At 37.6% G+C, this 23,733-nt stretch overlaps 6 protein-coding genes across 6 annotated transcripts; 4 read left to right on the top strand and 2 right to left on the bottom strand.

Annotated features, from left to right (window-relative positions):
* Window positions 1–1,332: 1,332 nt before the first annotated feature.
* Window positions 1,333–2,061, top strand: CBG01812 (the record flags this gene model as incomplete). Its single annotated transcript, XM_045235806.1, has 4 exons — window positions 1,333–1,530; window positions 1,589–1,705; window positions 1,759–1,865; window positions 1,911–2,061. The coding sequence occupies 4 exons, from the start codon at window positions 1,333–1,335 to the stop codon at window positions 2,059–2,061; spliced, it is 573 nt and encodes a 190-aa protein (XP_045091869.1).
* A 1,956-nt stretch (window positions 2,062–4,017) lies between these two features.
* Window positions 4,018–6,019, top strand: Cbr-ced-3 (the record flags this gene model as incomplete). Its single annotated transcript, XM_002634197.2, has 8 exons — window positions 4,018–4,152; window positions 4,203–4,348; window positions 4,395–4,657; window positions 4,703–5,034; window positions 5,077–5,290; window positions 5,389–5,516; window positions 5,666–5,905; window positions 5,951–6,019. The coding sequence occupies 8 exons, from the start codon at window positions 4,018–4,020 to the stop codon at window positions 6,017–6,019; spliced, it is 1,527 nt and encodes a 508-aa protein (XP_002634243.2).
* Window positions 6,020–7,245: 1,226 nt separating this feature from the next.
* On the top strand, window positions 7,246–11,875 carry Cbr-lev-1 (the record flags this gene model as incomplete). The annotated part of the gene is made up of 8 exons (XM_002634198.1): window positions 7,246–7,306; window positions 9,311–9,635; window positions 9,677–9,842; window positions 9,893–10,372; window positions 10,420–10,571; window positions 10,621–10,750; window positions 10,829–10,916; window positions 11,757–11,875. 8 exons carry the CDS (start codon window positions 7,246–7,248, stop codon window positions 11,873–11,875), a joined length of 1,521 nt encoding a protein of 506 aa, XP_002634244.1.
* A 312-nt stretch (window positions 11,876–12,187) lies between these two features.
* Cbr-nas-14 lies at window positions 12,188–14,808 on the bottom strand (the record flags this gene model as incomplete). Its single annotated transcript, XM_002634199.1, has 6 exons — window positions 12,188–12,540; window positions 12,953–13,496; window positions 13,610–13,802; window positions 13,848–13,939; window positions 13,989–14,200; window positions 14,694–14,808. The coding sequence occupies 6 exons, from the start codon at window positions 14,806–14,808 to the stop codon at window positions 12,188–12,190; spliced, it is 1,509 nt and encodes a 502-aa protein (XP_002634245.1).
* A 3,048-nt stretch (window positions 14,809–17,856) lies between these two features.
* CBG01816 lies at window positions 17,857–20,305 on the top strand (the record flags this gene model as incomplete). Its single annotated transcript, XM_002634200.1, has 9 exons — window positions 17,857–17,973; window positions 18,022–18,104; window positions 18,156–18,252; window positions 18,303–18,405; window positions 18,451–18,545; window positions 18,701–18,827; window positions 18,874–18,975; window positions 19,021–19,158; window positions 20,091–20,305. 9 exons carry the CDS (start codon window positions 17,857–17,859, stop codon window positions 20,303–20,305), a joined length of 1,077 nt encoding a protein of 358 aa, XP_002634246.1.
* Window positions 20,306–20,848: 543 nt separating this feature from the next.
* Window positions 20,849–22,147, bottom strand: CBG01817 (the record flags this gene model as incomplete). The annotated part of the gene is made up of 2 exons (XM_002634201.1): window positions 20,849–20,993; window positions 22,077–22,147. The coding sequence occupies 2 exons, from the start codon at window positions 22,145–22,147 to the stop codon at window positions 20,849–20,851; spliced, it is 216 nt and encodes a 71-aa protein (XP_002634247.1).
* Window positions 22,148–23,733: the final 1,586 nt, after the last annotated feature.

Raw genomic sequence — 23,733 nt, 5'->3', positions numbered from 1 at the left:
AGAAGGCAAAAACACACAAAATGAGCCTAAAAGCGTCAAATTTGGTTAAGAATTGAAGGAGGAGATACACTTTTCAGAAAATCAACTGAAAAATTCAATTTTTCGAGGTTTTTGGGGATCTATTAAAATACCGTCCATCATAAATTTTTCTAATTAAGTAACTTTTGTGCAGAATTTTCTCGAAAACATTTTGATATAAATTATTTTCAAAAACGCTCAAAAATGAGATAGGTTTTGAATCACTCAGATTCGGATCAGTTTACTGTAGATTTGGCTAAAATTTACTTTTTTTCCAAAATTCTTTGCTTATTTATTCGGCGTGTTATTTTTGGCGTGGAATATTTGGCTTGGATTGGCGTGGAATGACCTAGATAGGGAAGAATTGAGGAAAAAGTGATGCCTAGACTCTCAAATCCATCACAATGTCGGTTCACGAACAAATTAATTTCTTTTGAACTTTTTGAATTTTGCTTATCGATGCACGAGAAACGCGTCACCAATCACCAGTTGTGCGCTATTCGTGAATTATTCACCGTGTTTCGCCCGTTTTCATTTAATTGATGGACTATCAAATAAATGTTCCGAACTATTTGGGGAAAAATAATAGAAAAATAGATGAATAGCATTGAAATACGAAAAAACAATCTGAAAAATATAAAATAAATAATCTTAGGCTACTGTAGTTGTAATTTTAGAAAATGTTAGAAAACTTGACGGAAAGAAGTAAAAAAGTGAAAATAATATTACGAGATATAAAAATATTGTTGGGTTACGGTAGTTGTCGTTGTGGGACTCGGCCACGGCCATCGGCGTTTCTCTTCCACTGCTCCGACATTTTGTTCCAGAATAGTAACAATTTGGAATTGATGAACTCTGATTAGTCTCTACGCAATCATAGTCTACTATCAGTATTTACAGATTCCGACTACCGATATAACGATGGATCAGGCCCAGCTCAAAGAAAATGAGACTATTATTTAACTATCTGGTGTTCTATTTATTTTACGTGCTAATAAAATGTGATATTTCACTTGGACATCGTGACGTCATCAACCACGTTTTAGGTTACATACGTGTCTAACCTAAAACGTGGTTGTCAACTAACAGGTGCTACCAGAGTATTCAGTCGATCCTTGTAGTTTTTGCAAGCAAGTTGCACTCTGTAAGTTAGTTCTTCTAAATCCTCGATTCATTGCATACTTCAGACGAGAATCTTCATGAGATCCCTTATTCTTCTCTCTGTGGTTCTTCTGATTACTGGCCGTGTCAAAGCTGCGAACGAAGTTTTCACTCATTCATAGTTAAGATTTTGACCCCCTTTTTTAGTTCGAAATGGCTTTCGAAGCGCAGCCAGACTGTGATGCTGCGGAAGGAGCTAAAGGCGGAAAAACCGGAACTAAAGTTTGGGCCGGGAACTCCAAGTACCGTATAGTAGAAGCTTACATATACTGGACAAACAGCAATGGAAAGATCCTCGGGATGGCCGCCTGCAATGTTCCAGCCTCTTCAAACTGTGTCAAGAATCATGCTGTGAGTTTAAGATCGTATTCAGTAGACTAAATAATCCTTGATGCTACTTTCATTTTAGTCTCCGAAAGGAGCAGCAAGGCAATATCTTGCCATTGCCGTAACACTCGTCAAGACTTCCTTTGAAGATCAGAACATTCACTACCAGTACTTTGACGAATTGTTTGGGTTAAGTAAGGTATACTGTACTATGCCAACCGCGAACTTTGCTAATATATCATTGTATCTCAGCTGAGTCATCCCAGCATCCACGATGGAAAATCTCAACCTCTTCACAATCTCAACAACTTCATCTATGTGAAGTCTGCATCCTATAATAATAAGGCCGGACCTCTTCAGTGAGTGAACAAATGGATAACAGATATTTATACAAAATATTACAGATTCACTGCCAAATCATGCCGCTCAGACCGTGCGAAATCCCTGATCTCAGGACACGGATACTTCATCACTGAATTTGGTCTGGGTGGTGTTTGGGAAAATTTGTACTATCTCCCTGATCGTATTGGGCAGTACATCACAACTCCAAACTAGAATAAGTGAACTGCTCTGACATAAAAATAAAATTTTGATTTTTTGAAAGCTTTAAGTTGGCTGCATTCCGATTATTGTGCTCTGTTGTTTCCTGTTTTTAATGTATTTATTAGAAACATATTTCTGAAAGGATTTTTCGACCGTTTCTGGGATGTTCGGAACGGAATTCAGAACTCCGAAAATCCCGAAAATACCTAAACTTCCAATCATTTTTGGGACCAAATTCCGACCTGAATTTTCCCGAATATTTTTTGGAATCAAGCTTTTTGGTCTAGTATGTCAAAGGCGCACTTAAAAAAAGTTTCCCTAGTCTCGAACAGAATTAATTTTGTAATTGTTTATCCGCTTTTAAAATCCGTTTGCCATTTTTTTTACCGAGGTTCCGCGCGCTTCTGTGATGGAGTAGGTTTTGAAATTCCGAAAATTTAAAGTCGGAATTTTCGACATTCCAAAATTTCGAACAACCCTGCGATGCAATCTCTACGAGTTGAGTGCTTCATGTAATGCTCAACTCCGAACTTTACATCTATAGATTCCTATAATGAATCATCCTATCCATTTTCAGTGGTCTAACTTTTTAAAGCATTTAAAAAATGCTGTGAAGAATAATTTTTATTTTTTTTCTCTCGGCTTTTGATTTAACAAGATTTGATAAGGTTTAATAGTGTCGTACGCAACCTAGTGAGGAATTTGATCATCTGAGAACTCGAAAACCTTCTCATAAAATTTAATGTATTTTTTCGACTAGAAGTTAGATTAATACGCATGAAGCCGTGTATTTTCACGCGTGCGATCATTTTTTGCTACCGGACAAACGCGCCCTGCTGGTGACCCACACTCCGCCGCCAAGCACAAACGTTCGAATTCTGTTTGCCGCCGCCATACGGCTGACCTTTGCTGCACCAGCGCATGTACCCTTTGTTTCACGAAAAGCGGTTGACAATCTTTCGGCGAGTTTGAGTGAATCGATAACTGAATTAGATTTGCCTCCCACTAACTTTCTACTCGAACGCATCAGAGAAAAATTAGTTTTGAGTTCCTTTGGTTCTTGCCGCTCCTTTTCTTTACGGATCATAACTTTGCGGGAATAGTTGGTTACCGATGTGTTCGTCGCTAAACTTTAATTGTTATGTCATGCAATATTCTTATAAAATTTTGAACGATTTCCCTCATAAAGCACTCGCTTCTTCTTTGTTTGACCTTCTTCATTTTTCTTTATTAATAAATGTGTGTCCACTCGACTCATTGCTCATTGCCCCTTGCCGGCGTTCTATCTGGTTTGACCCCACTTAGTACTCACTTACGAAACCACTATCTCATATAAAATGCTACTTTTTGGTTCATTCATTTATCGTTTCTTTTCACTGTGTTTAATGCACAAATTTTAATTATTATGCAGTGTAAATGCTGCGTCTCGTTAGTTCATGAATATTTGATATACAAGTTGCTTTTCAACTCGATCCCTGTTTCACATGTTGTCTATCGTTCTCATCTTTGCTTTTCCCAATCAGTTGTCATGAAACACCGGTTAATTTCGTACTTCTTTCACCATAGTGACCTTGGGTTCTCAACTTATCCGGTTTGTTTTCGGTACACTCCGCCTTGCTTACCACCTGCTCCTCCCAATTATCCTTAGGAAATGTGAACTGTCTGCCAGATGTGTGACTCATTTTCCGTTTTTATTCACGGCGTCGTTTTGTGTTGAAGTGCGAGAAGAAGAAGCGAGAGCTCATCGTAAACGTTTTTCAATCGGTCATAAACTGGCAAAACTTTCTCCGATTTGTTACGCAATATAGAAAGAATTCATCTAAATATTTTTGCTTTGTGTTTATGATTTCTTCGCTTTTCTTCTCTTCAATGTTATTTTTCGTACACATTGTATTTCATTCTTTCAGACTAAATTAAAATATCGAATTCTGCCAACGGGTCGGTTCAGACTAGCATTCGGTGAGGAGGATGATGCGTCCGGATAGACGGAGTTTGCTGGAGAGAAACATTCTAGAGTTCTCTTCTAAACTACAGGCCGACTTGATTCTCGATGTTCTCATTGCCAAACAAGTTCTCAACTCTGATAACGGTGATGTAATAAATGTTCGTTAAAACCTTTCTCGTTCAGAATTCGTTTAGAAACTTATTTTCAGTCGTGTCGAACCGAACGCGATAAGCGAAAAGAAATCGTCAAAGCTGTTCAAAGACGTGGAGATGTTGCGTTCGACGCATTTTATGACGCTCTACGCGATACAGGACACAACGATCTTGCCGATGTCCTCATGCCTCTTTCTAGACCGTCAGTATTTTTTTGAATTTATGACTAATTCCACAGAACTTTTCAGGATTAACTGTGCTGTTAATCCGGTCCCGATGGAATGCCCGATGTCTCCTTCAAGTCATCGTCGTAGCCGAGCACTCAGTCCACCTAGATATGCATCACCTACCCGTGTTCACCGGGATAGCATCTCGTCGGTTTCATCGTTTACATCTACCTATCAGGATGTATATTCCCGAGCACGGTCAAGTTCGCGGTCGTCTCGCCCTCTTCAATCATCTGATCGTCATAATTATATGTCAGCAGCTACTTCCTTCCCCAGTCAACCCTGTTAGTTTTCTATTTTTGTTTTGGCGACTAACTTTTTTCCTTTAGCATCTGCGAATTCTTCTTTCACCGGATGCGCTTCACTCGGCTATAGTTCTAGTCGGAATCGTTCGTTCAGCAAGACGTCGGCTCAGTCACAATACATTTTCCACGAAGAAGACATGAATTACGTCGATGCGCCCACCATACACCGCGTTTTTGACGAAAAGACGATGTATCGCAACTTTTCGAGCCCCCGTGGATTATGCCTCATAATAAACAACGAACATTTCGAGCAGATGCCAACTAGAAACGGCACGAAAGCCGATAAGGACAACATAACGAATTTGTTCAGATGCATGGGATATACCGTCATATGCAAAGACAATCTGACCGGCAGAGTATGAGAAAGTATGAAATCCTAGCTAACTTTCTAAGTTTAGGAAATGTTGAGCACTATTCGAAGCTTCGGAAGAAACGATATGCATGGAGATTCTGCAATACTCGTCATTTTGTCGCACGGAGAAGAGAACGTTATTATCGGAGTTGATGATGTTTCTGTAAACGTTCACGAAATTTACGATCTCCTGAATGCTGCCAATGCTCCTCGTTTGGCCAATAAGCCGAAACTGGTGTTTGTTCAAGCATGTCGAGGCGGTGAGTTATTTGATGTCTTAGTGTTTGAAACGATTCTTCAAAAGTTTTCGTGTCTTCTTCAATAAAAAATGCAAAAATTTATTTGAAAAATTTTTCAGAGCGTCGTGACAATGGCTTCCCGGTTCTTGATTCAGTTGATGGAGTACCTAGTCTGATCCGTCGCGGATGGGATAATCGAGACGGACCATTGTTCAATTTTCTTGGATGTGTCCGGCCCCAAGTGCAGGTTCGTGTCGAGAAAGTGCAAATGGGGCAAACTAGCTAATTTGATATCTTCCAATTATCCGAGTTTCTGTTTTCCCAAACTAGCGGACTATTCAATTATCAGTCGTTTATCGCCTCGAATTTCACAGAATGTTTTAGTTTTCGTTTCAGCAAGTATGGCGGAAAAAGCCGAGCCAAGCAGACATGTTGATTGCTTATGCAACAACGGCTCAATATGTGTCATGGAGAAACAGTGCTCGTGGTTCGTGGTTCATTCAAGCTGTTTGTGAAGTATTCTCACTTCACGCTAAAGATATGGACGTCGTTGAATTGCTCACTGAGGTTAACAAGAAAGTTGCCTGTGGATTCCAGACATCTCAAGGATCAAACATATTGAAGCAGATGCCAGAGGTAGGAAGGTGAAACGTGTGGATATAACTGATAATTTTGTTTCAGCTAACTTCAAGACTCCTGAAAAAGTTCTACTTCTGGCCGGAAGATCGAAGCCGGAACAGTGCAGTCTAGAAGCTGCAACAACGCCATATATTCATAATTGCTTGTATATAGGCTGTATATTGATCATCTCAAAATTTTCAGTTTAACACTATGTGTATATTGTTATCTTATACTCATTTCACTCTATATCATTTTTGTATCCTACACCTTATCTTTACATCCCCAGTTATTTCATCCCTGTCTCCAGTTTTCTACCCGGAGTCGGAGTATGATAAAAGCATAATAATGATAATAACTGAATTAGTTGTTGTGTCTTTATGCGTACCTTTTCATTTTCAAAGTGCATAGCTTTTTTTCTCGCTCCCATCCCCTTCACCTACCTTATCATAGTCTAGTTTGCCGGGAATCGATTTCGATTAATTTTAACCATTTTTTTCTTTTAAAAATCTAATACAAATTAACGAAAGCATTCCCAACCCCTCATTCATCTGTGCTGCAATGCCCGGTCTTTTAAAGTTCGGACTCCTCGGCCATTTATGTATAAATCGTAGGTATTCTTTTTTGCAATTTCCCATTCCCGTTCCCGTGCCTGGATATTGAATCTGGTCAACTATGATCCTCACTTTTCGATAGCCCATTTCATTCCCAACCGAGCTTTCTCCACCGTTTCTTTTCCCGTCTATCATTATTCTCTTGTACATTTATTTGAATTCCCGTCGTTTTCTCCATACCATTAGCACTTTTAAATAAGTTTTGTATGTTGAGATTTATATAGCTTGTTATTATAATCGCATAGAGATTTCAACACCCTTTAGGTGTGTTTTGGTAAAAATAAATGAAAACATGGTGTTTCTTTTCTCGTTCAAGCTTCTAGCTTCCCGACAGATCAGATGGCCAGAACAGTTGGTGCGACACCGTCGTGCCCGAGAGCTTCGCTAAGAGGCGGGTCCCCCAATTCTTTTACACACTGCCCGCTCATTCCTTCTCTTCTGTTTCTTGTGCTCTGCTGGGGACCCTCCTCTGCTCCTCTTTGTCGAGTCTATATCATTTCTTTGCGAACAATCTTTTCCGTCGTCACACTGATTCTTCCATTTCGCGACGACGTCGTCAAAAAGAAACAGAAGAAGTAGGGAAAGAAGAGTAACAAGAAGAAGAAGCTCTTATCCTCGAAGCCACTCGAAAATCGGGTCGAGAGGAGAATCTCATTTAACGAGTGGCGCCACCATTTTCTTCTATTATTATTGCTCATCTCGCACTTCTAATGAGCTGAATCTCTCGTTTTTTCGAACGAGAGAATGCCGTCAGGAGGAGGTGGAGGATGGTGGAAAACGACGATTCTCGTTGTGCTTTTGACAGGTTAGTTTTGGAAGTAAAAATAGATGGAGAACAGGGTTCTTCTGATGTCTAGACTGACTTAGGGAATTACAATAATAGAGAAAACTAGAACGGGAGGCTATAAGTTGGTCTGGTAGGAAAAATTCTGAAGACGTCGAAGTTTAAGTTTTTGAAAACAATCAAGTATAAAAACTTTTCAGAATGACTTAGGTTTTTATGAGATGTTCCTATTTTCCCGATTTTCTGATGAAATGCAGGCACAAAATCGTAAGACTCAGCAGTTCAAATTAAAGTTTTCCCTTCGAGACCAACGCTAATTTTTCTGTAGTATTACGGTATTCGCGTTTGAGCACTTTTACCAGACTTTTCGAAAAAGTCGCCGTGTAATTCGTTTCCAGTGGGTTGTTTATGGATGAAACATGGAATACATTTTTTTGAAATAGATTCACACATTCATTTATTTTAAAAAGACAAGGAGGACCTATTCATATTCTTCTGCTCAAAACTTAAGATTTCTACTTTTTTTGATGTTAATTAAAAATCTTTCTGATGTTAATGCGTTTTTTTAAATTTATGAGGTGCAGACATTTTTAGACCAATAAGCTCTTAAACTGGAGTTTGATTGATTGTCACTTTTTTCTTACTATTTGAACCGTTTGGAATTCTCTAAATCCTTTTAAAAATGAACCAATTCCAAAAAACCGCCGAAAAAGCATTTGAGTCGCCACCCATCCGTTTCCTAATTCCCCAATCGTTCTTGACCTCCCATCATCACTACTACGTAAAATCCATTCTCTTCATGGGTGGCACACATTCACTCTCAGTAGTCAAAATCTCGACCACTCTCCGAAACTTCTTCTCATTCAATTAGTTCTAGTCCCTGCCTAAATTGACGAGGTGTGTTGTGCTTTTTCTTTTTTCTTTTGGCTACTCTCCACCGTCCATTTCCCATAATGGTCATGTGCGTTTCCACTCCACTTGTCCCCTCTCTTCTACATTCTTTTTCCATTTTTTTATTACTTCATTACAAATTGTCAAAAAAGTTGCTAAAAGTTTTTCACCTAATTGCTCGCGAACTTTTTTTCCTTTTTTTTTCTTCTTTCGGCTTTGCAACTTTGAGCTCTCTCATTCCTTTTTCGACACCAATTCAATTCCCATGAGCCTAACCGAGGCGGCAGTTCGAATGACAATTTGTGACAAGAACACTGCTTTTTTGTCTTTGTCTTCCTCATACTTTTTAAAGGAAATAAAACGAAAACTCCATATATGGCATACCATAGTCAGACCTGAATTGAAAATATAATGACAAACACACAAAAAGTTAGCCGGGTGGGATCTGAAAAAAAGAAAGTCGAGAGGTGATAGGTACTAGAGAGAAAGAGAGAGTCCGAACAAACGACAGAAAAATTGCACCGGGATTTATTTTGATGCCTCTGGCAAGGATTAGGTAGTTGAAAAAGAATAGAGAGAAGGAGTGGACGAAAAGATGGATGATGGCCCACAAAAAGTAGTATGTTAGAAAAGTGAAAAAAGAAGGAAAGAACATGTCCAAAAAGATATTCATTGAAAAGAAAAAAAAAGGAAGGAAGTCGAAGGAAATGAGACAGAAGAGAAATAGTAGTTGGAATTTTACCATGAATATTCACAGAACCAAATCCTTGAATTGTGCATAATGCAGCAGGCTGGCGCACAATCTCCCGGACTGATAAAAACGGGTATATCTCTAGATATAAGTGTATTAAAATCACTAAAATTGGTAGAAATTCAATTTTACATTTGATTCGCAGCTCCTGAAATTTTCAAAGCGATTTCTCATGTCTAAGTACTGTTATGGCTGTCCAAAGATGGCCGGCGTAATGTTTCTTGCGAACTTCATGGGATAAAGCAATTAGGACGGGCCCTTCTAGTAAAGGTTTTAAAGTATCTAGGAAACCCACCTTTGTTAACCTAAAAAAAATATTCTTGAGAAATTGGACAACCTATACCTTTCAAATTTGTCAAAAATAAGAAGTCTGATTTTCACAGGATGCATTCTTCTTCCAACCAACGTCAGCGCAGAAGACATCGACGCAGAAGACCGTCTAATGGTTGACTTGTTTCGTGGATACAACTCTCTCGTTCAACCAGTTCGAAATCGATCCGAACTTCCGATGATTGTGAAGATTGGAATGCAACTTGTTCTTTTGATTAATGTAGATGAAAAAGAACAAGTGATGCATACAAACGTATGGTTGACAATGAAATGGGACGATTTTCAATTGAAATGGGATCCAAGAGACTATGCAAACATCACACAGATTAGAGTTGCTCCTGAGAAAGTTTGGCTTCCCGATATTGTACTTTTCAATAAGTTAGTGTTTTTTATAAAAACAAAATACAATAATTTTTTAGCGCTGATGGAAATTATGAAGTGTCGTTCATGTGCAATGTTTTGATCCTTCATACTGGAACAGTTCTATGGGTTCCACCTGCAATTTATAAGAGCAGTTGTATTATTGATGTTGAGTTCTTTCCATTCGATGATCAATTATGCAGTTTGACATTTGGAAGTTGGACGGTAAGCATTTTATATTTCGAGAGAATCTACTAATCCATATAATGTTTCAGTACAACAAAGACGAAATAAAACTGGATTTTCTAACTGCTGATCGTGTAGACTTTTCTGAATATTCAACAAGTTCAATATGGGATATGATGGATGGACCAGCAGTCTTAACATCAGACAGGAGCCGAATCGAATTTCAAATCAGAATTCGAAGAAAAACTCTCTTCTACACAGTTGTCCTGATTCTACCAACCGTTTTAATGGCGTTTCTGAATGTGACAGTATTCTATCTTCCGACGGCTTCAGGAGAAAAAATGGGACTGACCATGAACGTGTTGCTGTCGATCGTTGTGTTCTTACTCCTCGTCTCCAAAATTCTACCTCCGACGTCTTCTTCAATTCCACTAGTTGCCAAGTATCTCTTACTCACTTTTGTACTCAATATTATTACTATCATGGTGACCACTATCATTTGTAATATCTATTTTCGAAGTCCTATCACTCATCGTCTACCTCCGTGGGTCCGAAAAGTATTTCTTGATGTAAGTGTCTCTTCTTTTTTAATTCTGGGCAATTCTGTTATTTTCAGTGGCTACCTCTATTAATGTGTATGCAACGCCCTCATCGGAAAAATGTGATTCAGAAGAGCCATAGAAAACTTCTTGAAACTGGTCCAAGTGTTGAAGAAAATCCAATGAGACCCGGTGAACATCATCCATTATGCAGACATACTCATAATCCGTATGTTCTTCAAAAAATTGATTGAGTTTTGATGTGTATGAATTTGTAGGGATAGTTGCCGGAAAGTGAGAATTCAAAGTGATGAGTTGGATGATGAGCTGTCACCGGAAGCTCAACGAGCAATTGATGCGATAGAGTTTATAACTGAGAATCGTAGAGATGAAGAGATAACCAAGCAGGTGGGTGGCAATTTGCACTTTGAGTGCTTTCAGAAAACTAGGAGAGAAGTAAAAATGAGAATGTATTTGAATTTTTAGTTTCGAGATGATTGGAAATTCATTGCCAGCGTTGTCGATCGGTTTCTTTTATATGGGTTCTTTGGAGCAACTGTCGGAGGAACGATTGGTGAGAATTTCGCTTTGAATTTTGAACAAGATCTTTGTGTGAAGATCTGTTTTTTAGGCTCAGTGTAGCTAAAGATCAAAATTAATGAAAAATTACCGTAAACACCCTACTAGAGTGCCACCCAAACTTTAAAGTTTAATACTACATATATATCTCATTTCCTGGGAAAGGTATCAAAATGTGGTCAACTGACAGAATATTTTTAATATTATTATAAAAATTTAGTCAGTTTGAAACATTTCGATACCTTTCACAGGAAAAGAGATATATAGAATCAAAGTGGACGGTTGTTTATTACAAGGGAACATTTTAAGAAGATTTTGAGAATTCGCTGAAAATTCGTACAAAGGAATATATGCCGAATATGCTGAAAGCGGAAAATATCATGTGATATCTAGAGGACCGAAATGAATATCATAAATCTGTTTCAAAAAAAGCAAAAAAAATTTCATCCAATAAGCCACCCTTATCTTTCACCCGCGAGTAGCACGCTCGTTCATTCTCAGCCGCCGTTCAGCCGCCAAATGTCAGTTCAAAATAAAAGAGAGGTTTCTGATAAAAATTCGAAAAGTGTTTCGTTCGAATTTGATATTTTACTTAACTATTCTGACAAAAATCTCAAAAGTCGTATTGTCCGGGGCTTGCCGACGGATCATTGTTGGTTCTTCATCGGTTTTCAGCCGCGACATGCCCAGCTTTTTTTATGAGTATGGGAGCTAGATATTTATGTCACCGCGTAGCGTATGCCTCAAACTATAAGTACTGAAAATTTCAGCAAATTCTCAAAGGGCATTTTGAAAACGTTCCCTTGTTAGCAAACAATATTTTTTGAATTTTCAGGAATCGTGTTCTCTGCTCCGTCAGTATTTGAAACATTTGACGAACACGCTCAACTAGCGAAACTGAAACAGTTGTATGATATGGGTCTTGCCAATGACACAGTCCTTGGTCTTTTTTAAATCCAGACAGGAACAAAACGAGTATTTATTTTTCCTCCAAACTTCTTTCATTGCTTTCCTCCTCATTTCTTTCTTTCTTTCCCAGTTCTGAATGTGTAATATTTTGTGTTTTTATCAATAATTCATATGAATGAAATAGGATACATTATATTATAAAACATATGTGAAAGACTACGACATGGTCGTTACAATTAAAATGAAAGACACATTTGGGGGAAGAACCGGATGGATGGGGTGAATGGTTCAAAAAAGAAACGGAAGAAAACCCGAGGATAAAGTAATTTGAAATTAAGTGAAATATTGTTGAGATTATCAGCATTTACCACACGATGCCTTACAGAAAATCTTCATGAATTTGCTCTCACTGTTACATTCTCCAATTTTGGCCCAGTAACTGCAGAACAGATTCTTATCCTCACACTTTTCTTTTGGTTGTGTTGTTGTGGTGATAGTGGTACGTGGAGTTGATGAAAAGATAGAAGAAGACGTAGATGACTTGTTTTCTTTCTCTTTGTTACGTGGAAGTGGTTTGGCTGTTGTAGTCGTAACCTCAATTTCGCATAGACCACAAGCTTTTCTACAGTAGTGAGCCATATATTTGACAGAGTGTTGACAATGACCTAACTGTTCCCACATTCCACAATGAGCGTTCAAATCCTCGCATTCTGAAAAATATATTTTTATGGTTTAATTGACCTTCCCATACTTGTAAACTGAGCCTTTGGCGGCTCTTTGCTGGCTCTGCCACAACTTCTATTAAGATGAATATTTTTGGACTAATTATCAGATATGATAGAATTTAACGAGTAATACAAAATCGTATTATTCGGAAAACTGTATCTTGTCTCTTAAGGGCCCGACTTTTTTCGGCCTGTTTCGTCTGTAATTTTGGTTTATAGACAAGCCAGGTAAACAAATATTTTGTAGTACTCGTCAAGCTCTATCATATCTAATTTAGTTGATTCGAAAATATTGATTCTGAAAGAAGCTGTGGCAGGGCCCGCAAAGGTCCGCCATAGGCCCGGTTTACATGTTCGGATTCTCTAAATTCTAGGAAGCAACTTCTTCAAAACTCACTTTTATTTCTGGATCTCTCTACTGGTTTTGGTGTTGTAGAAGTTGTTGTGGCTACAGTTGTCGTTGGTTTTTTAGTAGTCGTTGTAGTACTTGACGTCTCCTTTTCCTTCGACTTCTCCTCTACCTCTTCAACAGTAGTTGTGGTCGGCTCTTCAGTAGTTGTAGTTGTAGTTGTAGTTGTAGTCGTGGTTGTTGTTGTTGTATAGGAAGTTTTCGAATACTCTCCACACTGATAAAGTTTATTGACTTTCTTCGAATCCATCTCAGAAAGTTTGTATCTTTGTCCAACATCTGCTTCATTATCTTTTGGAACAATTGTTGGTTTTCCGTTTCGAGAGAATGCCAATTTATGGTAGTGCATTACTGATTCATAGTCGTATGGCATTCCAAGCGAGTCGATGATTTTTCGTGGATACTTTTCGAAATTGCGCATCATTCCCGGGCGGATATTATCCTCGTTTATATCTACGAAATCGTCTCGATCGGTTCGTGAGTGCTCGTGGAAGAATCCAAGGGCATGCATCAGTTCATGAGCAATAATTCCCTGAAATTATTTGATATCTAGACAGAAACTGGGTCAAAGAGGATGATGAAGACGATTTCAGAAAAAGAAAACTCCCAAAGCTATCAATACACAAAAAAGTCTATTTGACAAACCTTAGAAAAGCATTTATCAACTTCCAACGACACTGTTTGATTTCCACCAGCTCTGCCAACATACGAAGAACATCCGAATGCGACATTTCTCTTCACATAGATATAATCAAAGTCATCGTCAGTTTTTGGAACGAATCTGACGCATGTCTTGGTTTTGTACTCATCAAAAGCCTGAGCAATTGCTGTTCTTTGGCTGAAAATGCTCTACTTGAATATTTTCAAACGAAATAGAACTCACTCATTAGTCATTCCTTCTTCCAACATGTACGGAACTTGTCCTTCTGGCCACAGCTTATCTGGATAGGTTACCAAGTTCAAAGCACTGTGAAACTAGAAAATCGGAAGATTCTTTTTGACTTGGAGCTGCTCAAAAACTCACTGGTTTTGTGAAAATTTCATCGTCATCAATGAGTGGATCATCTCTGAGTCTCTTCAAAATGTCAGTCTTTTCAATTTCTGGAACTCCCATAATATCTCCTTCGAAAAGAAGAGAGTTTTGCATTGATTCAATTTCTGCATCAGTTGGTTTTTTAACAGGAGCAGTTTCTGCATTGTGAAAGTCTTCTGGTAGCAGGTAATGCTCCGCATAATCTGAAACATGTTTTTAAATTATAATAATCAATTAGTAGGTTCTGTCCCATGCCGTGGCTAGTCTCCAAAAAGATGGGCATTCAGAAAATTTGAAGTCAAAATCTGCAAATCCTTTATAGTGGTCAAACCAAAGTATGTCATCAGAAAACTTTAATTCCATAATTCCGAAAGAAGAAAAAAATCTTTGTTTTATTTGAAATCGGTACAGTAAGACCGTGAGGCGAACTGGCGCATTATGAACTTAAACACTCTAATACTATACTTGCACTTTGAGCTCAATCCTCTCAATTTCAATAAGAAAGACGAAAAATGTGTCAACTGATGGAATGTTACTGATTTCATGGCAAAAATTTTATTAGTTGAAAAATTTTTGTTATCTCTTATAGAAGTTGAAATAATTGATCTCATAGTTGACAATTTGGGTTTGGCGCTTTAGTGTTTACAGTACTCAAAAATTAATTTTTTCTTATTGATAAAGAATGAAAAGACTCACCATCAAATTTTGCTTTAATATTAGATGCATGTTCATTAGGAATTGGAAGTACACCGACTGAAAGTGCACTACCAAAACAAGCAAAGAACAAAAGGGAAGAATGAATTAATCTCATTTTGAATTGAGAAGTGTGTACCCGAGTGCCGTATGAATTCTGCCTGTAAATGTGCAGAATGAATAGAAGGAAATATAAGCGAGAGACAGAGGTAGAGAAAGTTCAGATTATGGTTCAGGAAGAAGCTACGGAGGGCGGAGTACCCGTTCACAGACGGATGCTTTCTTCCTCCCTCGGCATGCCGCTCCGGCCGGTTAATGTTTTCCTATCCGGAATCCTTGTCATCACATGTAAACTGTCTACGTCTCTTCTTCTCTCATGTTCTCTAATTCTGCCATGCTCTGATTTTATGCTCTTCAGAGAAGGCGCCACAAGCTGATGACACACACCCTAGGCGACCCAACAGTATGCACATAAGTTCTCTAGGTCTCTTCTTTCTACATTGACCACTTTTTTGGCGCTGCACTTCAACGCGCGGATTTTTGATATTTTGAACTGGACAATTATCAGGAACAACAAGGCAAAGAGCAGAACGGAACTAGGTCTTAAGTGGACGAATCATGACGTGGTGCATGAAAACCGAAAGTTGAGATCCCACAGAACATGGTTTCGTCGGTTGGGGAATAAAAATACACTGTCAATTTCAAATTTATATGAGCCCAACTATTTTCCATGAGTTGAGAAAATGAATTTTCAAATTTGGGAAACATTTTATTTTGTTCCAGCCGAATTCTGTTTCGTCAAAAAATTGACTAGGCGCAATTGAGATTTTACTAATAGGAAGATTTCTAAATTTGTTTGGTTTGGTAAATATGCAGTAGATTAGTCAAAATAAACTGGTACCGAGAACTGTAACTTTGAGCCAATTTTGGGGACTCTCCTATTACAAGTTGTACAGTAATAACGGAAAAAAACAACTACTGGGTCTTTTAAGAAACTTCTTGGTAGAAAATTCCAGGGATTTTAAAAGTTTTGTTTGATGTTTGAAAGTTGATTGTCGTATTTTTTAATTTATCAAATTACGGTATATTCTATTTCAAAAAGCAACATGAATGGTTCGATATTTAATTTGAAAACCTAAAGTTCTTTTTGAAATTCTGCAAAAACCGGATATCAGACTTCTTAAATCAATCAAGAAAGTTTAGAATAGAAACTTGAGGACTCTACAACTTCTGGAAGTTAGGTTACTTTTTATCAAAAAAAATCTACTGTAGTTCTACTTTATTTCTCAGACAATATCAGTTCCAGATAGCATAATATATACCTAGAAAACTGAAGAAACTTTTTGAACAACAACAAAAAAATGAATCAAGAAAAGAGAGACTAGACAAGTGGGTGTCATTCCAAAAATGATACGACCGTCTGCCCTGTTAGCTCTTGAGAACTGGAGATGGAAAAGGTGCAAAGGGCGCTGGAACAAAGGCTAGATCAAGAGCCGGAGGGGACAGTCGTCCAGCCGACGACTCACAAAAAGAGAAGAGTAAATAAAAGATGGACATTCAGAGCAAGCAATAATACGGGAGAGGGAATGGAGAAGAAGCCGCGCCCGGGAGGGTGAGAGAAGAAGCAAAAGTGCCTGGAGCTCCCGCTTTTGGCAACAAACACTTTTTTTGACAGTCTATCGCATGCCTTTTTTGCAAATCAACCTTCGGTATGTACAGTGTGAATCGTCAATGAAAAGATGCGGGGGTCAAGCGGAATGGAAGAAGTGAACGGTTGCTTTTTGACACGAACTAAGACATTGAAAAGACATTGCCTTCGTTTTCCCCGCGGGTTCCTTTTTCATTGTTTTGTGTCGGCTCATCTTTTCTTTTTCAAACATCGTATTTGTCCTCCAGAACCGTCTTCAGCCTCTCTTCCTATTCAATGCTCTTCGATCGTTTCTCGCGTAATCGAACCGCCCATCAAATCGTGCGAAGTGTCAAGAATAACAGGACCTTTTTCGATTCGTGAACCATGTTTAACGACATTTAATGAGAAAGTACCTAACAATGCAAGTTAGGAAAACCTGTCGTATTCATGACTAGTAGTACAGTAATCTATGAATTGTAAAATAATCGTGTGTTTGCGATTGCTTCGAGGTCAAAATGCGTTCTGAATGGGCAGCTGAATAAACTACAAAAATCAAAACAGTACCCTGTTTATTCATAACTTATGAATCAGAAAAAACGAATCTGATCTTTCAGCTTGGATACTTCCCCATTATTCTGTGAAAATTATCATTTTTTCTAGTGAAATAATATTTTAAATTGACTGGAGATCGGTTATTATGCTGGTACAAAAAATCGGAGCAATGGAAGAGAAACGCCGGTGGCCGTTGTCGAAGATCTCACAACGACAACTACCGAAGCCCAGGATTTTTTTTCCGGATATATTATCTCGATCTTCGCTCGTTTTCAGGGAATCTTTCAATGTCAAAAATTTTTCATTTCTGACTTGTTTGGGAAAAAATTACAGAGAACCCCACAAAAAGAAATGTCTCAAATATTATTACTTTGAACCTTGTGTCTGATAAAATGTTTGTTTGAAAGTCTTTAAATAATAGCTGAAAAATGAACAATTGTATTGAATATTGAATATTCAGTGTATTTATGATTTATTGGGTGCAATTCTTTTTTTTGTCTATGAAAATTGAACTTTTTTATAAAACTACAGTAATAAATACATTCGTCGCGAAGTTTGTGAACAATTTCAACGATGAACCTTTAAAAGAATACGGTAAAAATTCAGAGTTTTTTTTTCGGAAAAAAATCCATAGAAAGTAAATTTAGAAAATCATATTTAGGTTTCGAAATCCTAAGTTTTTAGAAAAAAACACTGATTAAATTAAAACTTCTTGAAATTCTGAATTCCGTTTTTACTTAATTCCCTGCATTTATCAAACGAGTCAGTGCCGTCCGTTAAAAGTAATCCCGACTAGAGCCAATATTTGTTCGTATTTCTCTTCTTTCCCCCTCTTTTTCCTCTCCGATGGCCGAGAAACTGGCCAACGTCGACACACTCTGCAGTGCACTCGGCCGCACTTTTACACAACGTGTGCTTCTGTTATAACGGTTTGTCATTAATTTCCGGCATTTTAATCGATTTTCTCGCGTTTACAGGGTCAAAATGAGCCGAATATTGTTGCTAGTCGCTGTATCGATCGTTATGTCATCACAGAAGGAGGTTGTCATCAAAAATGAAAAGTGTAGAACTTGTAACTTCTTAGTGAGCACTTTTGACGAGGTAATTTACAATTTTGTGCAAAGAAAATCTAAAAATGCAATTTTCCAGGGCTTGAAAAAAACTGCACGACATCATTTTGCTGGAGGCGACACTGCTTGGGAGGAGAAAAACCTTGGAAAGTACAAAACAAGGTGAGATTTCATATTTTCAATGAGTTTCAATTTAAAAAATGAATATTCAAGCGAAACACGACTCATCGAAGTTCTAGAAGGCGTTTGCAAAAAGTCTTCACTTCCGAATATAGACAAATTTACTGGAATTAGCGAGCTGGAATTCAAGGTAAGTTATTTTCATGTTTAAACAATTTCTTGAATACATTTAATGTTCAGTGCGCCTCCCAACTCGAAAAACACGAAGAAACAATCGAAGAATATTATTACAATCAGCAGCAGAATAATATGTCAATTTGGCTATGTGTCGAACAACTAAAATGTGAGTTTTCCGCTGATTTTTCTTTAAAAAATTACCAAATTTCAGTGTGTTGCCCTGGTGGTCATTTTGGAAAAAACTGCGAAGAGTGCCCTGGATTGAAAGAAGGAGCTGACGCTTGTTTCGGCAAAGGAGCATGTCATGTAAGTTTATTTATTCAAAAAAAAATCACTTAACCATCTGACCAAGAACAAGTTTCAAAAATTGTATCTATGACAAAAAATTGTTATCAATTTATTTAGAATTATAAAATATCAATTCTTAAGATATATAGTATATAATCAAGTTAACTGTTTAGGGAGATGGAAGTCGTGACGGCAGTGGAAAGTGTAAATGCGAAGCTGGTTATACTGGAAACCTCTGCAGACACTGCGACAACGAGTACTTCGAAGAATCGAAAACGGAAAAAGGAGTCGTCTGCAAACGTGAGATTTTTCTGAAAACTCAAAAAATATGCTCAAAAATATTCAGAATGCCACGAAGGATGTCTGGGAATTTGTTCATCAGAAGGATCCAAAGGTTGCTCAAAGTGTAAAAATGGTTGGGCAATGATAGAAGGAGAAGGTTGCCAAGGTGAGAAGAAAATACAATTGAATCACATAAATATCCTTTTTTCAGACGTCAACGAATGTTCGAACCATTCTGCATGTACCAAAGATCATGAAGTATGTGTCAATACAATTGGATCATACCAATGTGACTGTGAAGAAGGATACAAGAAAGATGACGAAGGAAAATGCCAACTCGATGTAGAAGGTGAGTATTAAATTTTCAAAAATTCGTTTAAAATTTGATGAAATAATACAAAAATAGGGAAATCAAAGGTGGACTCAATCCCTGGATGAAATCCCTTTCCTCTTTTTTGGGACTCAACTATTTTTTTTTGGGAACCTCGACATTGTGCTAGCATGCATTTCTTGTGGCAAATACTCATTAGCTTGATGATCTTTTGCTAAATGCTCACTTGCTAAATATGCTCATTTGCTAAACTCGCTCATTTGCTAAAATAGTCTCAATAGCTAAATTTCATTTGCTAAATTTTGATCATTTGCTAAAAAGGAAAAAGTGGAAATTTTGCTGTTATTTGCTAATTTCAGTACTTTTTGACTGATTTTTTGCAGAATATTCCGGTTTTTGCTTTAAATTTTAGGCTAAGGCTTAAACACCTGTTTTCCGGTAAGGAGTTTCAGCCTAAGCCTTCAATTTGAACAAATCCTCTATTTAGCAAATGATCAAAATTTAGTAAATGAAATTTAGCAAGTGAGACTATTTTAGTAAATGAGCATATTTAGCAAGTGAGCATATTTAGCAAGGGAGCATTTAGCAAAAGATCATCAAGCTAATGAGTATTTGCCATTTCTTGTGAGGTCTCCAGTTGTCCAGAAGGTAGAATTAGTTTTGATAAATCCCAGACAGACTCAGAAATGCATAGCGTTACCCACACAGTTTTCTTATTTTCCCCCTACAATATATTATTCTGGTACAAAAATACAATATATTATTCTGGTACAAAAGAAGAGAAACGCCGATGGCCGTGGCCGAAGGCTCCACAACGACTGCTACCGTAACAAAAAGTATAAAAATATACCAGAATAATAGTTGACCGCCTAACATATTTCTGTGCATGTCTTCTTCTAACCCATTATTTCAAACCAATTTTAATTTTTTTCACTTGTCTCCCGGTTCAGCACATCCCGATCGTCCGTTCATGCCAATTGCTCAGCAACTCAAAATCATCTCCTTCTCTTCCCTCATCATCATCATCACCTTCGTTGTTTGGCACGGCTCTCCTGTTCTTTACGTTTTAACTGGAATCGCAATTGTGGCTCTAATTTTAGTTGATCTATATGTTAACCCTGACACGATTCCCGATGAAGCAAAACGATTTTTAGGACTTTACTGACTTATCAGTGTATATTTAACGGGGACATATTTTCGGTTAATTGTTGAAAATCTGCTCAAAATATAATAAATCATTTTTATTGCCATTGATCCTGAATACTTGTTTATTTCCACTAATTTCAGGATTGAAAGCAGCAACCGAGCAAAAAAATGCTGAAATTGAAGACGAAAACGACGATGAAGAGGATGAGGACTATGACGAAACCAAGGATGAATTATAGTGTTCAAATTAAACAAAAAATAGGCTCTGTTTTAAATTATTGTGCCCATATTGTTGTAGTATTTTATGTCTTGTTTCTGAAACGCGTACTTTATTTATGTGCATTATTATGTGATTGCTTTCTTTTTTCTCTTTGATCTGTGATTTTCGTGTTGATTTAATAAATAACACGGTTTAAGATTCATGCCGAATTTTAGAATGAAGAAGAAGAAGAAGACCTTTCAAAATAGAGAAAATAATTAGGAATGAGTTGTGAGAACAGGAAACACTCCGATCGACAAGAAACGCGGTGAAGTTCGTGGAGAACGGCGGAGCAGAATGAGATCAAATGTAGTCGGGTGGCGGGATTTCGTTGCGAAAGTCGGCCGACAACTTCCGAATACGTGACATCTTCGGAACAAAAACGCATCCCATTGGCGAGAAGAAACAGTTCCGTGTGTTGCTCAGAGACATTGGTCCCGGGCGTGGCCTGGAATTAGGGAAAACGTTGATCTTGGGTCTTTTTATGCTGGGTTTCTTTTTCGGAACGTCTTCTAAATGCGCTTGAACGCGAATAACGGTTATTTATTCAGTAACCGTAATGCTACAGTAAAATTAACGTTAGTCTCGACGCTGAAGCTTCAAATTGACAGTACTGCTAAGTCGCTACACAGTCACTTCCAAATATGCTTCTTCTGATATTAGAACACATTCTTAAACTCAAAAAATATTTAAAATGTTTTTTTGAAAAAAAAATAAATTTTGGCTTTCTTGTCTTTCAAAATGTATTCCATCAGGAAAAGCATAGTTGAAAACCCTAAAATTGTTTTTTTAGCCTGAAAATAATCCGGTCGCCAGTATTATCCCGGTTTCGAAATGACTGGTTTCGAAGTGACGCGGAGCAGGACCCTGTGTCGCAACATCGCCTGTATTTCATCACCGGAAAAATTATTTTGAAAAATTTTCCGGAAAAAAAACACATTGAGTAATTACTGGAAAAAAGTTTTGGTAACTTCCAGTCCAAACTAGAGAAGTTTCAGTCATTCATGAATTAATAATTGGAGGTTTTGTTCTATGTTTTTTATGAACAATAAAACGCTAAATTTCTTTCTGGTCGTTTCTGGAGTATGACTCAAATTGCGAGCATTCGGAGGGGGAAACCTTTTTCGAAAATATTTTACTGGTGAAGAAAGGAAAACGACTACGTGTTTCCGTTTCATGTTCACTTTCAAAAGTCAGAAATCTCAGAAGTCGGCCTCCAGAATTATGGAAAACAGTCAAATAAAAAACCCCGAATTTCAAGCTAAAAATATTCTGAATCATTTACAGACGAATCTTTTATGACCTCATCCTACCCTTTCCTAACTGGTAAACTACCCATTGTTCGTTGTCTAGACTTAACCCTAATCTTCTTTTATCTATACTTTAGAAACAAAAAAAACTTCAGGATAAACAAATATCCATTGACGCCTACATTGCCTTCATACTTCTTTGCTGCTCTTTTTTTTTCGCACGAACACATTTTTTCTCTCTTTCCACCTGAATACACATCACTTCCTTCTACCGTACTTACATTGCATCAGAAGTGTGTGCACTGAGAAGAACAGCCAATAGGGCGACGAACGCAAACCACCGGGCCGACATTTTACCTAAAATATCCCAAAATGAGGAATAATGAAAAGAAGAATAGCAAGAAAATGAGAAAATGAATGAATGAAATCAGAAGATGGCTGAACGAAGAAGAGCAGAGAAGGGGTGGAGCTCCAGCATCTAAAACGAGGTTCGGACCGAGTTCAAAAGGTGACGTGGTTTTTGGTAGAGAGAAGTAACTCGAAACGAAAAGTAGAAGAAGAAGAATGAAAGTTTTTCTCCACCCTTCAAATACTTTTTATGAAGTAGGCCGCCCATCTCGGGTTGCATCGGGAGGTGGGCGGTGTCAGAAGAAGAATCTTTGAAGAACGATGATGAGTTGGCAAATGTCGATGAAATAGTCTCTAGAGCAAGGAGAGTAGATCAACTCCCCGATGACGTGGAACTTGATCTGAATTCTTTTGAGTTATGATGACTCGAAAGAATAGGAGCTGATCTATAACAAAAAACATAAGGAAAATGGACAATGACGCACAATTTTTGAATCTTAAGTGTGGGCTAAATTCAGAGTTTTTTTTTGATTTATCATTTTTTGAATCCAGAAAACAGGATCCGGAATATAATATTTTTTTTTCGGAATTCGGAACATGGAGCTCGGACAAAGATACCGTAAACACTGTAATAGAACGCCACACGAGTCGTCAAATTTGAGCCTATGTATCTAATTTTCTGTGAGAGATATCAAAAAGTGGTTGACTAATAAAATATTGCTAATATTATGATAAACATTTTATCAGTTGACAACTTTTTGATATCTTTCAAAAGAAGTGAGATATATAGGCTCAAACTGGACGGTCCGGGTGCCGTTCTATTAGAGTGTTTACGGTATATTTCGCAGAATCCGGAAAAAAAAAGATCTTTCGGAATCCCGAATCCGAACAACTCTGGTCCAAAGCAATTGTCTGGCTGATTGAAACTTGAAGGGGGTGGGTAGTGATACCCCTACAGTAATCCTTTCCAAAAAGCCATGTCAATCCTTTCACACTTCTACCAAGAAATCTGACGACAGAATGCCATTTTCTTCTATTTGCACGTTCTCTACACAATACAACGCATTTCTCCTTTATTTTCTGTAGACCAACTTTTTTCTGCTCATTTGAATTTCTGAGTACGCGTTTTTTTCTATGAGTTCATAATTAGTCAAAAAGCTGAAAATAGAGAAGAAGAGGCAACTGAAACTTTGGTTATCTGATCTCTTGTGTTAAGATTTTTGGATTTTTCCATGTCTGGATTACTGTAGGCGTGTCTGATTCATTACCGGGTGATCTGGTGATTTGCTTCAAATAATTATGAGTAACTGAAAAATGTACTAAAAATAAAAATGGGGGTGGGAAAGAATAGACTGAAATTGAGCTGTTTTCCTCTAAACGGTTTCTCGAGAATTCAGAAATTAAAACTACAAAAAATATGGAAGACTGGGAGTCTATCCACCTCCTCCTGTTCCTTGACACTACAAAATGAGGAGCACAAACTGACAACATCGTTTGATCATTAAAAGTATCATTTGGAGCGAAACTAGTGAAAAATTTGAATCAAAGTGTGAGAATTCTTAAGGAAATGAAGGTTTCACTGAACCGGAA

This window comes from Caenorhabditis briggsae, assembly GCF_000004555.2.
Source record: "Caenorhabditis briggsae complete genome, chrIV, whole genome shotgun sequence".
Classification (NCBI taxonomy): Eukaryota; Metazoa; Nematoda; class Chromadorea; order Rhabditida; family Rhabditidae; genus Caenorhabditis; species Caenorhabditis briggsae.
This window is presented reverse-complemented; position numbering and strand designations above follow the sequence as displayed.